The sequence below is a fragment of the Planococcus citri genome, chromosome 5 (assembly GCF_950023065.1).
Source record: "Planococcus citri chromosome 5, ihPlaCitr1.1, whole genome shotgun sequence".
Classification (NCBI taxonomy): domain Eukaryota; kingdom Metazoa; phylum Arthropoda; class Insecta; order Hemiptera; family Pseudococcidae; genus Planococcus; species Planococcus citri.
Window position 1 is genome coordinate 16,898,652 of NC_088681.1, and position 16,537 is coordinate 16,915,188.

Below are 16,537 nucleotides of genomic sequence, written 5' to 3' on the forward strand. Positions count from 1 at the left end.
ACAAATTTCACTCTACCTTTTTTCAGTTTATTGGACGCCACTGTTATTATTTCATATTATTATATTTCATAATTTTTTTTCAAGTCGAATTGTTGTGAAGCCCATTTGATTGTCTTCGTATTATTATATGTACATTTTTAATTCCCAATCATGCCAATTTTTTTCTTCGTAATGTTTCATCAGAATTAAACTGATTGAAAAAAAGTTTAGAAATTTCCTACAAAACGAGTACCTATACACAAAGGGGAGGGGGGGGGGGTCGTCATTTTAAACTCAAATTTGAAACAAGGAAAATGGCAAGGAAATAGCAAGGAATTTGATTTTTCAAATCTTGTAGACACCCTTAGTAGGTTCAAAATGGTGGTTCCAAAATTTGCCAAAAATCAAAGCCCTCCCCATTTCTGCCCACGAGGGTCGAAAATAGGAAAATTACTTCTCATAACGTTCATCAAGTTCAAACATATTTTACGCTAAAAAAGTTTTTGAAAATAACACTCAGTGGTTCCAAAAATTATTTTTTTATTCGCAACTTTGGGGACCTCTGGAGCCCAAAAAAATGGTCATTTTGGGTATTTTGGGTATTTTGGATATTTATTACATAACTTTCGTGGGGCCAAAAAATGGCCTTATTGTGACTCTTCCTTTCGCAAGAAAGTGAAATGCGAAGTGTTCAGGCGCAGAATAACACCGCATAGGCAATCTATTTTAAGCAGAAGTGCGCATGTTTACCTACTCTCGAATTTGAAGGGGCTGGATATTGGACGTGTACTTGTCTGGAAAATGTTTGTTTTCGATTTCACGTGGAAATTTTGATGTTACGTTATCGTAGGATAATGATGGATAGAAAGTCTCTGGGGCAAGAATTTACATAAAACTTGTAAAATCAGTTCACTTAAAAAAAATTGGATGAAGTTCATGTAAACTGTTGTACTTAGGTAAATTTTTGTAAGGTATAAAATTTTGGTTCTTGCGTTTTGATCGGATAAATTGTTTTGTGATTTTTAAAATGCCCAAACGTCGCCAATTTTCAACTATTCTAGAACGATTTTTTTACAATGAGCAGTATCAACTTTTATTCGTCAAGGTTCTTGAATGTCGAAACGTCAAAATTGCCACCAAAAATCGAAAAAGAAAAGTTAACAGGAGTAAAAGTTCAGCCCCTTCAAATCCGAGGGTAGGCCAGCATGCATAATTGGTGTCATGATGGGTTGCCTATGTCACGAATGAAAGGATGTTATTCTCTGCCATGACAGCCTGCATTATTGAACGAAAATTTATTCTGATCTAATGTTTATCATCGTATCGAAAGTGAACTCTGTACTCCAGCTCTTCTGCAATCGTTTCTGTGTTTTGGAAATTTTGAGAAAGTTTTTTCCCAAAATGGTCTTTCCATGTCAACTCAACCAAAAAAAGACGATTAAAGGCGATTTGGAAGTCATATCTTTCGATTTCACTCAGATTTTTTAAAAAAATATATACCCACCCAGTAAGTAAAAACCCTGTAATTATTTTGGTCCAGTCCCTCAGGGGGCGGGATGGGAGGGCCTCCATTATTTTCACATTCACACATTGTCTCGTGGTACTTAACTTCCCAGCAGCCCATTCCTCCAAAACTGTCACACTTTGAACAAAAATGATTTCACAGTTCGAAAGGGCATTGCATTCAGAACTTTTTAAGCATTTTGAAATTTTCTTCAAATCAAAAGTTCAAATTTCAAAATGGCGCTGTAAGTGAGAGCTACCATTTAAAATTTTGAAAAAATTTCCATAGATGTACCTTTTGATGTTTTTTTTTGAAATATTCAAGTTTCGAGATGGGATCTCTTAATGTAAGGGGAGCAGGGCACCCCACTCTCAATTTCGGGCGAAACTTTCGAAGAAAATCTGGGACATGTGATGTATCGAATTCTACATTTTTGGTGACGCTGAACACGAATACGACGTCAGATTTTTGATAGGACCCCATCCACGGCCCCCCACAGTGGGCCACAGACCCCCCAAAAACGGCGATAATTCTGATTCAACCCTCATCGATGTGCGATACGTCGAATAATACGTTTTCGAGGTCGTAGAATTCAAATCTGCACTTATTTTTTTGTAGGGGTGGGGGGTGAGGCGTGGGGAGCGGGAAAATTTCAAATGTTGCTTATATTATCGTGTAATATATCGATTAGTATGTTTTCGAGATCGTAGAGTTCGAATCTAGACTTATTTTTTGGTAGCGGTGGGGGGTGAGGCGCGGGGAGGGGAGAATTTCAAATTTTGCTTATATTATTGTGTAATATGTCGATTGATATGTTTTCGAGGTCGTAGAGTTCGAATCTGATGTTATTTTTTTGGTTGAGGGGGGGGGGGGGGAGACGTGGGGAGCGGGAAAATGTCAAAGTTTGCTTATAATATTGTGTAATATATCGATTGATATGTTTTCAAAGTCGTAGAGTTCGAATATGGAGTTATTTTTTTGGTAGAGATTAAAAGTGAGGCGTGGAGAGGTGAAAAATTCAAAATTTTGCTCATATTATCGTTTAATATGCCGTTTGTAATGTTTTTGAGCTTGTTTATATCGTTGATTTGAAAAAATCATTTTATATCTCAAATAATGTATTTCAATAAAAATTGAATCGAGTATATCATGTTTCGATCATAAAATTGCGATATATCCGCAATTGTGAAGAAAATTGATGTATTTTTAATAGAAAAATGAACCCGCAGAGCAATGGGGCAATTTTGGACAAAAAATCGCTAAAACATAGTATACACTACTCTCAAATACACATCACTATGTAGAAGAGAACACACGATATTGCGCGATTATATGAGTTTTGTTACAAAATGTTTTCTGATTTTGTGTAAAAACCTGCAAACTTTGAAAATCAGTGGTATAAGAAAACATCAAAAAGTAAATTAGGAATTTTTCACTTCCCCGTGCCTCACCCTCCACCCCTACCAAAAAAAATAAGTCCAGATTCGAACTCTACGATCTCGAAAACATACTAATCGAAAACATACTAAGCAATACATTACACGATAATATAAGCAACATTTGAAATTTTCCCGCTCCCCACGCCTCACCCCCACCCCTACAAAAAAAATTAGTTCAGAATCGAATTCTACGACCTCGAAAACGTATTATTCGACGTATTGCACATCGATGAGGGCTGAATCCGAATTATCGCCGTTTTTGAGGGGTCTGTGGCCCACTGTGCCCCCCAGCACCCCCCCAAAAAGGGTTAAATTTCAAAAAAGTGTTTTGTTTGTGCGACACACGAAACCGCATGTTTTTGGTGACGCTGAACGCGAATATGACGTCAGATTTTTGATTGGACCGCATCCACGGCCCCCAACAATTTTTTTGGACTTTAACCTATTGGGGTGGCTCTGGAGGTCATGGGTGAAGTCGATTTAAAAAACTATGGCTAAATTCGTATTCAGCGATATTGAAAACATACTATCTCATGTGTCACACGAATGTAACCATTTTTTTGGGGTCACCGCTTTTGGGGAGGTGCTGGGGGCCGTGGACGGGTCCAATCAAAAATCTAACGTCATATTCGTGTTCAGCGTCACCGAAAACATACTATTCCATGTGTCGCACGAACGAAACACTTTCTTGACCTTTTACCTTCTTTGGGGGGTGCTGGGGGCCGTGAATGGGGTCCTATCAAAATTCTGACGTCTTATTCGTGTTCAGCGTCACACAGTGGGACCTGAGCAGAATTTAGGAGGAAAAAAGTCAAATTGACGGATGCACCTGAAACCTTTGTTTTCTACTTGAAAATACTTTAGAGTAACACATACAATCATTAAAAACTCGCCCCACCCACTTTTCCTGGAATTACAGATAGAGGAACTTCAATGTTCTAGGAATGTGAAAAATGGTGAAGGTAATGTTGATAAGTGCGCGGTGTTGTACATTTCAAGTTTGCGTGAGTTGAATAGCAGGTAAGAAAATTCTGAAACATGGAAATGAAAGCTGAAGGGATGTAGATTCTATTAATGTACTTAATTTTGAATTTACAATTATTTATACATAATGTAATTGAAGGGTGACTTTCCAAAACGCACTAAGTCCATTTTTGACAAAAATGAGTTAGGTGCGCCATCTGGTAGTAAAACATGTGACCTATCACTCCAAGTGATAAAAATTGCAAAAAGCTGCCGTTTCATGCCTACTTTGAAAGCCTAAAAGTGCCGGTAAAAAAAATGATTTTCCAAAACGCACTAAATCCACAAAACAGATCTGTTTTGTGGATTTAGTGCGTTTTGGAAAATCATGGATTTAGTGCATTTTGGAAAATCATGGATTTAGTGCATTTTGGAAAACCAATCAAGTTCAAAAAGTTACAAAATGTCTTTAACAAATTTCATAAATTTCATTTAATGAAATTTGTTAAAGACATTTTGTAACTTTTTGAACTTGATTGGTTTTCCAAAATGCACTAAATCCATGATTTTCCAAAATGCACTAAATCCATGATTTTCCAAAACGCACTAAATCCAGTGTTCAACATTTCACAGCTCCGTACGTCAAAAATATGGTTAGGTAACTCCGGATTTTAAAAGAGACCGATGCCTAAACACCTCGAATAGGGAACTTTATCATCATTGGTGATGGAGAATTCACAGTACTTCGCATCCGCATTTTTTTACGATTTCTGAAAAAACCGGTTTTTGGACTTAGTGCGTTTTGGAAAGTCACCCTTCAATTATAAGCTGTTGAAGTTGGAGAAAAAATTTGTAATTTTGAAATTTTCAAAAAAATGGTAAACTTGGCTTTCAAAAATTGGGGTGTAAGTTAAAAAAATTTCAAATGCAAGAAAATGTGACACCAAGTGTAGACTTTTGAAAGACGCGAAAATTTTTTGTAACTGAGCTTCAGTTGGTTTGCAATTTTTGGTTTTAGCAGCCAAAAACATTGAAATTTTGCAAAAAAAACTGTTATATTTAGTCATTTTTTTTTCTATCTAAAAATTTTTTCAGAAAAATGGTTTTGGGCTCAAAAGACGCGAAATTTTATGCTGTTTCCAAATCACCTCTCGTATACTGGATTTTTCCAATAATAAGTGCCCAAAAATCGTTTTTTTCTAGAGATTACATCAAAATTAGTGATTTTCCAAGTACCTGAATTTTCTAATTTCAAATTTTTTAGGGTGAATTCCGGCGGGGGTGTAATGATTTTGGTTTTGAAAGATGCTAAATTTGATACCTTCTCATAATTTGTTTCAACCAATGGGATAAGTTTGCAACTTCTCCCCCTATGGTGGAATCAGAATGAAATGGAGTGGGCACGAAACCTTTTTCTATGGTAATCCAGCTTTTGAGGGGTGAAAATTGTTTTTTTTTGGTTCTGAATGCAAATTTCATGTCCGATTTGAAACATCTTACCCCTAACGTGGTGAACCGCCACCCCCCCGCCCCTTTATGATCCAAAATCGAAAAAAAATTTAAATACCATGTGACGTATCGTTTGTTATGTTTTTGGGGACGCTGAATCCGAATATCGACTTCGTTTTTCGATCTGGCCTTCTCTACCCTTTCCACCCCCTCCCCCCACCTTTTATGATCCAAAATTGAAAAAAAATAATACCATGTGACGTATCGTTTGTTATGTTTTTGGGGACGGTGAATCCAAATATGGACTTAGTTTTTCGATCTGGGCTTCTCTATCCGTTCCACCTCCTCCCTTGCCCCTTCTTCAGCCAAAATTCAAAAAAAAATTATAAAACCATTGGACATCCGATTACTATGGACAAACCCTAATAATGGATTCGGATTCAGCGCCTCAAAAAACGTATATGAGGATACCCATATTGGTTTATAAACCCATTTTATGATTTTACCCCTTTCCTCCCCCTTTTTCTCACCCTCAGATGACCATAGACAAAAAACTAATATTGGATTCAGATTCAGCGCCTCAAAAAACATATATGAGAATACCCATATTGGTTTTTAAGCCTATTTTCATGATTTTACCCCCTCCCTCCCCCTCTCCCCCACCCCCTGATGACCATAGATAAAAACTACTATAGAATTCGGATTCAGCGCCTCAAAAAACATACATGAAAATACCCAATTACCCATATTCGTTTTTAAGCCTATTTTCATGATTTTACCCCCTCCCTCCCCCTCTCCCACACCCCCTGATGACCATAAATGAAAACTACCATCGAATTCGGATTCAGCGCCTCAAAAAACATACATGAGGACACCCATATTGGTTTTTAAGCCTATTTTTATGATTTTACCCCCTCCCCTCACCCCCCTAATGTCCATAGTCAAAAATTGATATCATATTCAGATTCAGCGCTAAAAAATACTTCTAGTCAGACATATTCCAAAATTACTACATTCAAAGGGACTTTTTTCCTCCTAAATTCTGCTCAGGTCCCACTGTGCGTCACCAAAAACATTGAATTCAATATATCACATGCCCCTGATTTTCTTTCAAAAAAATTTATTCGATCAAAACACATAAACCACAATTTTATAACTTACAAAAATTTACCTACATACAACAGTTTATACACGAACTTCTTCTAATTTTTCTGAGTGAACGATTTTTCAAGTTTTAAATTCTCGCCCCATAGATCTACCATATCGATAAATCTCATACAAAACGAGCAATTCAACTTGCAACTTTTTATTCATCATTATCCTAAAATAATGCAACATCAAAATTTCCATGTGAAATCGAAAACATTAACATAGATGAACCTTTTGATGCTTTTTTGAAATATTTCAAGTTCCGAGATGGGATCTCTCAATGGAGGGGGGAGCACCTCCACCCCAATTTTGAGCGAAAATTTTGTGAGTTTTAAAATGTTCAACCCTCGTCAATTTTCAGCTAGTCTAAAACGATCTTGCAATGAGCAGTAATTGTACTCTGCAGAGTACATACAACTTTCTATTCGTTAAGGTTCTTGAATGTCGAAACTTCAAACTTGCCACCTGAAATCGAGAAGGAAAAGTTTACAGGAGTAAAAATTCAGCCCCTTCAAATCCAAGGGTAGGCTAGCGTGCATAATTAGTGTCAGGATGGGTTGCCTATGTCACACATGAAAGGACGTTATTCTGTGCCATGACAGCCTGCATTACTGAACGATAATTTATTCTGATCTAGTAATGTTTTCACATTTTCTTTATCATTTGCTATTTTGAATATTGCCTGCGAAATTGTTGGTGAAATGTCAATTTTTCATGATGAAATTTGAGGCATATTTTTCATTTTTTTTGAAGTACTCTTTTGTCAAATAAATTCTCACTAACGTATAAATCGTTGTGGTGTTGTTACAGTTATACGAACGGAGTTTAGTGCTGATCGTGTTGATTTATCATCCTGCTTCCTTCATCAAATTGCATCTTGGCGACGATTCCAGATCCTGCTCGTCTTCTGAACTGTAAGTACAATTTGAATATGTTTGCGAAAATAATGTTTCAGGAAAGCTATGTTGGCTGGTGTGGCCTTTTGAGCTTTATATGTTTAACGACTCGTCGCATGTTGACTGGAAGGGAGGGGTGAAAATTGTACATGGAGGTTTCCTTATTGAAATGTTGGAATTTCGCGTGAAATGCGAAAATGTTTTTTGAACGCGATGATGTGATGAATGTTGAGCCCAGAATTACATCATGATTTTTGATACAGTGTTATTATGCAATCTAAGTATCATCCTGCTTCCTTCATCAAATTGCATCTTGGCGACGATTCCAGACCCTGCTCGTCTTCTGAACTGTAAGTACAATTTGAATAATTATGTTTGCGAAAATAATGTTTCAAGAAAGCTATAATTATGGCTGGTGTGACCTTTTGAGCTTTATGTTTAACGATTCGTCGCATGTTATTGTTGACTGGAAGGGAAGGGTGAAAATTGTACATTGAAGTTTCCTTCGATTGAAACGTGTTGGAATTTCGCGTGAAATGCGAAAATGTTTTTTGAACGCGATGATGTGATGAATGTCGAGCCCAGAATTACATCATGATTTTTGAGACTGTGTTATTATGCAATCTATCGAAATGACTCAAATTTCGAAGAAATTCGATTACGATCATTTCAAGGGTTTTTGAACAAGTTTGTCATACGACCTACCAAAGTTGGTCACCGATTTTAATCGACACTGTTTTCGAGCACTTTTGAGCAACTTTTCGAAGTGGGTTGCTAAAGTTCTGCGAGAAATTAATACATTTCGACAAAAACTGTTTTTTGAATATTTTTAGAGAATTTTTAGCCCTTAAATGGGTTAGGATTATTGTAAAAAAAAATCGTCATAATTTTGGCAAAAAGTCCAAATTTCCTATCAAAATTTCTTTTGGAAGAAAGATTGGGAAAATTCAGAGCCTATAATTGGGTTATGAATCACGATTTTCAAAATTTTTAGGGAAGGGTCATGGCGACCTTTCGAAATTGAAAGTTCGTTTTTTTTCGCCAAAACCAAGTTTGTGAAAATTTGTTGTGAAATTTTTTTCTCTTCATTTTTAAAGTCTCAATTTTAATGTATCAAAAACTGAAAATCTTGTTTACTCCATTTCTTGAAAAAATAGAACTTCGACAGTACGCAAAAGAAAAACATTTTGTTTGACTTTTCCCTGAAATTTCGGAAAGCTGGAAGCAAATTGAACTCAAATAGAAAAAAATTGAGAATTTTTTCCAAAAATACCTTCCGTAAAGTTAGGAAATTTCAGTAATCATCAAAATTTCCCTGAAAAAATTTTAATTTTTGCGTGAAATACTTGAATAAATTTTAGATTAGCCTAAGTACTTTCAATGTAAAACTTTGGGTAACGATTTTTGAAACGTTGTAGAAATTCTTGAACGTTTTCTTAAAATTTTGTCAATTCCGATTCCAAAAACACATTTTAGCAAATTTTCAAAGTTTTTAATTCTTTGCGGAATATGAGAATTTTTTATGTCATCCAAATTGGACTTAGTTTTTCTGAATTTCAAAATTTTTTCAATATTGAACTTTTTTGTATTTTGTTGTAAGTAATTATGTGAATATTTTTTTGTGAGCTGCTGAAATTTTCAACAAAAAAAAATTTAACCATTAAAAAAAGTGAAACGAGTATTGAAGGTTTTCCAAGGTTCACAGCGCCCGTTTTTTATTCTGAAACCCCCTTGATTTGCCTTCATCGTTAAATTATGCTCAATTGTTTCCGCCCATGACGCTGCTTTTGTGTCGGTTGCTAATAGTACCGGAGGACGGACCTTCTGGTCATCTTCTGTACAGTCTGACCATTTGAAATCTGAACAACATGAACACATTTAGAAACCAGTTTCAAATACTTCGTGGTATTTCATTATTATTAAAGTACAAAATTTCAAAACTCACTTGGAAATAAATTTTGGCAATCACTGAAGCGAGATTTTTATATGTACTGGATTAATTATTTAACCATAGTTCATTGATTCTTTTTCTGTACTTACTCTTGTCATATTAAAAAAATTTAGAATATTGAAAATATAAAAAAAATAAATTATAACTTTGATGAATACTCGTATTTTATTAAAATAATATTTAAAAATGATATAAAAAATGAGACATTCTGATAATAGTGAACAAGTACAAGCGTATAATGTAAAAAAGAATTACCGTTTATGATCTCTGGCCATATTAATTTTCATTTTCTTAATGTTTAATTTAAAGGTCTCCACCTCAGTTCTAGCTCTTGCGAGTTCTTTTTGGAGGAACTCAATGTATCTCAACATGTAATTAGAAACCAGTTTCAAATACTAAGTAGTATTTCATAATTATTAAGGTACAAATGTTCAAAACTCACTTGGAAATAAATTTTGGCAATCACTGAAGCGAGATTTTTATATGTACTGGATTAATTATTTAACCATAGTTCATTGATCCTTTTCTGTACTTACTCTTGTCATATTAAAAAAATTTTAAATATTGAAAATAAAAAAAATAAATTACCTATAACTTTGATGAATACTCGTATTTTATTAAAATAATATTTAAACATGATATAAAAAATGAGACATTCTGATAATACGTGAACAAGTACAAGCGTATAATGTAGAAAAGAATTACCGTTTATGATCTCTGGTCATAGTAATTTTTATTTTCTTGATGTTTAATTTAAAGGTCTCCACCTCAGTTCTAGCTCTTGCGAGTTCTTTTTGGAGATACTCAATGTATCTCAACATGTAATGTTATTTACCAATATGCTTGCGAGTTGTTAAGGTGTTTCGAAATTTAATGATAAGCGTATTTCTAGCAACAGGTAACGATGAGTAAAATCTTCCTTTATGCAAACGAGTTGGAAATTATATTAACATAATTCAAATCTTTATAATTTATATTATAAATTTTAATATGTCTTGCTTTGGCCAAAGATTTTTAAAACGTGTGAAAATAGCAACATTTAGGCCAGAAGTGATTTAAACTTAGGGTTCGAAAACTGCCTTGATGATGATTTCAAAAATATGATGCCGACATGCTAAATATGTACAATAGATCTCGTTCGAGTAAATGATCCAGAAGAATACAGGCACCGTTGAACTTGCCGGTGTTGATGTCGTGTCAAAGCATGATATCTTTCTGTACACCCCAGTCTACTACTAACGTTTCAAAAACTGCAGTAGCTTGAGCTCTTCCCGATCCTGCATCTAGAGCTGGGACCTGGGACTCCTATACTTCAGCTGAAACAGGTGACCGAACGAAATTAATACCAAGACTGTTTCTACACGTTGATACTCGAATGCACATTTATGGTAACGTATACTAATTAAGAAAGCTATTCGATTACTTTTCTTACCTTTCTGATGAAAAGCCTCGTCCAACAAATCGCAATTTCCACTCGAAAACTTTCTGGCTATTCGAAACAAACTCCAGCTTAATCTATCACCACGTTGCTGCTCGTTACTTTATTTTAGCTACGCAAAAAATAAATTGAATTGTAATTACGAGCACCGAGCTTAATTAATTACAAACGTGGTTACATTGTTTCAACCCACCAGGCACACGCGACGAAAGCTGCTCAACTTTTCGAAATTTCAGCGACTTTCAACAAATAATCCACTTCAGGTATGCAAAACACAATAGTTCTTAGCTACGAACATAAAAAATCGCGTATTAGTATTGTTTTAAATTGGACTTACTCAGATTTCGGCAAGAATATTTCTGCTACAAAATGTTAGGGTAAAACAGGGGGTTCTTAGGGTTTAGGGTAGAAAGTCTACTTATGCCACCTAGTACTTTTAACCATAAAACCAACCAAGTCCATATAGGACACTGAACCATAAGGTATGAATACCTATCTCTACTCACCCTACAACTACTCTTCTCATAAATCACTGACCAGTACAAATAATATGGTAAAACGGTATATTTCACTGTTCTAGCAATTATATGAAGTACAGTAAACGTTGCTACGATATACTTTAACAATACCATTCACTACGTGAAAGATTCTGCTTGAAAGAGGCGTTTCCTACAAAGAGCTGTACAAGCTAGCGTAAAAACCATATACTGCTCAATAAGAAGAAGATTAGGAAACTGCAAGGCTGCTCGCTTCGGCAATCTCGGCCATCTCGGCCGTCGTCTCCACTGAACCAGTACACCAGATGGCGCTGTACCGGTTGCAGTGTTGCCGCCTGCCTGGGCATCAAATTACCACTGTAGAGTGGTAACATGGAGTCCCAAGTACCCTCTACATAATGCCCCGGCTGGGTTTAGCTCGGAGGCCGGTCTGGATACGCAGCCTAAAGAGGCCTACTCAGCGTCTCGTAGAGTACTTGGGCTCCCCCTGCCCCGCCTCGTAGTACAGATGTGGCCTACTCGTCCTAAGACCCTATCAGACCCTATCTGGCTACTCGTGCAGAATCTTGTTACAATACGCGAACTTAAGATTAGCATATCTAAACATGTCTACATATTATCGAAATAAATTACTATGCTAATCTTAATTTTACACCATTCCTTGGACTGGAACTTGACTGGAGCCCTGGAGCGCTTCACGAATCTGAATTGCTCAAGTTCTCCACTGGTTATTATATAACAGGAAGACAATCAACAGAATCTTGGCCTGTTATAGATGGAAGCAATTTACCATCCCAATGAACGACAGTTGTTTTTAAATCATGACCTTTAAACAAGGCTTTAATTTTATTTGCCTTTTCTTTTCGAACTTGTTCTCGACGCGTACGAATTGATGATCGATTAAGTATCAGTTCTTTTATATTTTGTCCAAAAGCTTCCGTACAAGCAGTTAGAAGATGTACTGCATTTCGATCGCTCATCTTACATTTATCAAGCACAGAAACTAAACGTGTATTGAGAATTTTCAATTTTGTCGTCCTAGTTGTAAAAGCTCGTATCTCCCAACTCTGAGATATCACACCTTGTGTAAACCGTTCTTTTTGCACAAAGAATTGTTTACACAAGGTATGATCTCCGAGTTGGAGATACGAGCTTTTACAACTAGGGCGACGAATTTATTTGCTTGCTCGTTGTTGTCGTATGGCTACTTGCTGTATGTACTGACAGCAGTCAAATGATACATAAAGTATTATTAAATAAACGGAACACGTTCGTAAAAGAATAGAAATATATTCTTATTGAACAAACTCAAAATAACACTTGAAATAAACGCTTAAAACAATTAATCGCAATAATTACACGAAGAGTATATCATACCACGTTAACGACAAAACAGCAAGTGCGCGGAGAGGCCGCGCTACATTCAGGTACTCGGGATAGCTTGGCCAAGGGCCTGGTTACGCGGGTGTCAGGATGTAGGGTGTCAGGATGTAGCGTCGGTAACTAGCGCAGCTACGCGGCAGCTGTCGACATGTACATCACCTATCCCAAGATCTCTTGCATAGGGAATTCCAAGATTTGTAGAGGAAAGACCTGGTATATTTGAATCAACACTTTCAGAACAACCTAATGATTTGACTCGATTAGCTGGCAATATTGATAAGACAAAACGCAATTACGAAAATTAATTACATACCTAACACGTTCAATTGTAATTTTTTCTTATTTCTTGGTAAGAACTTTATCTACGCCTATCATGATACCGAGTCTGCCCTTTTGTTGTGATTTTGAAAATTCGATGTCTTCTTTGATAGTCATGGCATGGGCAACACCGAATATTTGATCAAGTTTCGATATAAAATTGCCAATCTTGCTTTTTTGAAACTTATAATTCGGTTTTGTATTTTTCTGTATATCTCTCCATTCTTCATAATACAGATTTCAGCGCAGATAGGCAATGATGTTTCCCTCTAACAGGAATTCGCGTTTTTGCCCAGATTGAGAGCAATTCATCAATTACTCGCAGTATACAATTTGATAACGACAAATTTTCTTTGGTGGACTGCGCTGATTCGTCATTAGAACTCTGGATTGCATCGTCCATATCCTTACAGAATTTCTGCATCTGCCGGGATTCGTTCTGGGGGATAGGGGTTTTCACACTAGCCCGGCGAAAGGTTCTGTAGAAGTGAGAGCCAATGCGATGCGAGCGCAAACAATAATTGGATTAAATAATAAATTTACTCACTACGTCATATTTTCTCACAATTTCGAATGAGAGTAAAAAAAGCACTGCATACCTATTACTAGTACCTACTGACAAATACATGTTCACACTTTTCTACTTGAAAAAACTATGATAAGTAGGTACAGTAAAGGGGGAGGGTGTCGCAGAGGACAATAATGTTGCTATTTTGTGGCCGTGGCAAGGGCAGGGAACCTGTTGAAGTCGCGCTTCCTTTCCATTGTAATTGTATTAGCCCTTAAGGCAATATTAGCTAAGGGATGAAGTCACTACCAGACAGGAGATTGCAGCTATAGGTATATGATGATATGCTTTTTAGAAAAAATATAAAACTCGACACATAAAAACGTAACCATATTAGCAACGTATAACAATATATAAACGTAGAATAAATTTACAAAGTTCAACTTTTTGAGAAAAAGCTGATATCCGATATATATTGTTGCATAGGTATTAGGAAAAATAAGAAGATTTTTTAGACTAGGTAAAATAGTAAGTGTAATAGGTATAAAAGGATTGACAAATATGAAGTATTGGGATGGGTAAATAGGAAGAGATAAAACCTACCTATGAACATAAAATAAAAAATGTATAAATTCTTCAGGATGATAGCCTTCGAGTGAACAATCTAAACACCAAAAGAGAGGGGAGAATATTACACTTTGTACATAATAGGCAGAGCCTATTTCAAACGAGCATGTTTCAGGACTTGTCCCAGTAATTAATTAATTCGAATTGTAATTTATATCACGTATGATTACTTACATTCCAAACTCAAGGTAGGAATTAGATGGTAAAGTCATTTTAAATCTATCCAAGATTATCTAAATTTTATTTACTAGGTCCTACAAGTCCTTACATGGACTATCTTAATTGGAAACTTAATTCAAAACCATTACCTTGATTATATTAATTAAATTTCAATCGGAGCCATTTTCCTTGGCTATCTCAAAACCTAGAATGAAGTAAGACCTACATATTGACTGGAACTGGCATGAGACCTTCGTCTCAGCCTAGCTGGTGTACCTGATGTAAATTACTCACTCCATTTGATTCATTACTCGTACCGAAAGTAAAATTAGTTCATTTTGTCCAATAAGAACTCACGACGCGAATAGTGAATCACTAAGGAAAATTTAATCATTGTTTGAATAAACACACTTTACATTATATAGCAAAATGCAAATAAAAAAGGAAAAAATAAACGGTCGAACATGTACACATTCTATTCATTAGCTCGAATATAATTCTACTAACTCTAGGTAGGTATCTACCTAGCGTCATAAGCTTTTCGATTTCCCACTCCATATTTCAGCTCTGAAGTAGGTTCATTAAATTTACGTAGCAAGTACTGCCTATCCCATGATAGCAAGGGGTACTTATGCTACATGGTGAACTTAATCGTGCCTGTTTAACATGGTGGGTGAAAGAGTTGACTTGTCGACTATGAAAACTACAATACTTGCTCGTAAGCTCGTTGCATGGCACCTGAGCAGAGTTGGATTGTAGAATGTAGAATGTAAAATATAATGTAGAATATCATGTAGAATATGTAAAGTAGAATATAATTGTAGAATATGTAGAATGTAGAATATGTAGAATATGTAGATAACATTTCTGATTGGTTGTTTTTTTCCATTCATTCTAAATTTTTCGTATGAAAATGAAAAAAGCAAAGAAATTCAATCTTCCTCGCCAATTTTTTTCCAGATCTGAAGAAATGGGAACTTGGACCAAACTTGAAAATTCTTTGTTCTCAATTTTTGATTCCAAACCCAATCCTCTTATCATTTTATTTTATCAAACACACAACGTACTAATTATGACCATTTGCAGACAAAATATCTCAAAAATTCGCCATATTTGAAATCTAGCCAATCAAATGCGTTATCTACATAGTTTACACAATATTCTACATATTTTACATATTTTACATGTAGAATATGTATATTCTACATATTCTACATATTTTACACGAAAATGTAGAATATTATATTCTATGTGTAAAATCCCAACTCTGCACCTGAGTCTGAATTTGTCATAATACCTTCAAACTATTATAAAAGAAATTTCCCAAAATTAAAAAAATGAAATATACATACGATCATAAGTAAGAAGTGATATAAACTAAGGAGATTCCAAATTTAAAAAAAATGAAAAATGAAAAGTTACAAATAATACCAAAAAGTTAATGCAGAGGCTGATATTGATAGAACATTATACTTATATTTAATTATGAACAACTATAGTACTTCGGAAACAGCGAGTTAACAAATAAAAATAACAGGACATAAAAATAAGAAGGAAGAATTTGGAAATTTACATACGCAATCGCTTACAAATCAAAAACGTTTGAACCAAAAAAAAAAGTCAGATAAAAATACAAAATTAGGCTTGAATGAATACTTAAACATATCTAGTAATATCACACTTTGGAAAATACGCTTAAAAAGTATGAAAAATTGAAAAGTTATGTAAAAACAAAAAACTTAATACTAATTACCATATTGTAAGGATAACGGAAAGTTTCTACTACTAACAATTACGCTTAATACTAAGTGCTTCCCCTATGAGAGAGCTGATGTACCCTAGACTATGATCCCTTCCCATAACATTCAGAGGTACAGATTTAAAAAAGAAAAACAAATTTGTATCGAAATATAATTCAAAAATTCATAAAAAAAAAAATTAACAGTAAGAGCATTTAAGTAATTATCAGTGTATACGTGACAATGAAAGAATAAAAATTATATAATAATGATATGGCGAAAAAAGAAAAAATTTACGTCATGCATTTCTCTTAAGGAGAAAGATCCCCCACGCCCATTTTCGGGCAATTCTGAATCCGCAGTAACTGGTAACAAATCCATTTTGTGGGTCAGTGGTAGATCGTAAATAAAGCTGAAGCGCAGGAGTTCCTCTAATAATCGATCGAGGTCGGGAAGGTTGAAGAACCGAGCAGTTAGGCGATCGTGGGCGAATGCGGTAATTAGGATACCTTGGCCGAATTGATGGGCGACCGTGGTT

At 35.3% G+C, this 16,537-nt stretch overlaps 1 protein-coding gene across 3 annotated transcripts in view; it reads left to right on the forward strand.

Annotated features, from left to right (window-relative positions):
* The window catches only part of LOC135848813 (uncharacterized), a 183,522-nt gene that overhangs the window by 6,122 nt on the left and 160,863 nt on the right, over window positions 1-16,537 (forward strand). For all 3 annotated transcript variants that reach the window (XR_010559441.1, XM_065368842.1, XM_065368841.1), the window contains exon 2: window positions 7,294-7,397. Coding sequence is in view for 2 of the 3 variants with exons in the window: in XM_065368842.1 (XP_065224914.1) it covers window positions 7,294-7,397 (104 nt within the window). In the remaining variant the exon portion in view is untranslated. The remainder of the gene's footprint in view (window positions 1-7,293; window positions 7,398-16,537) is intronic.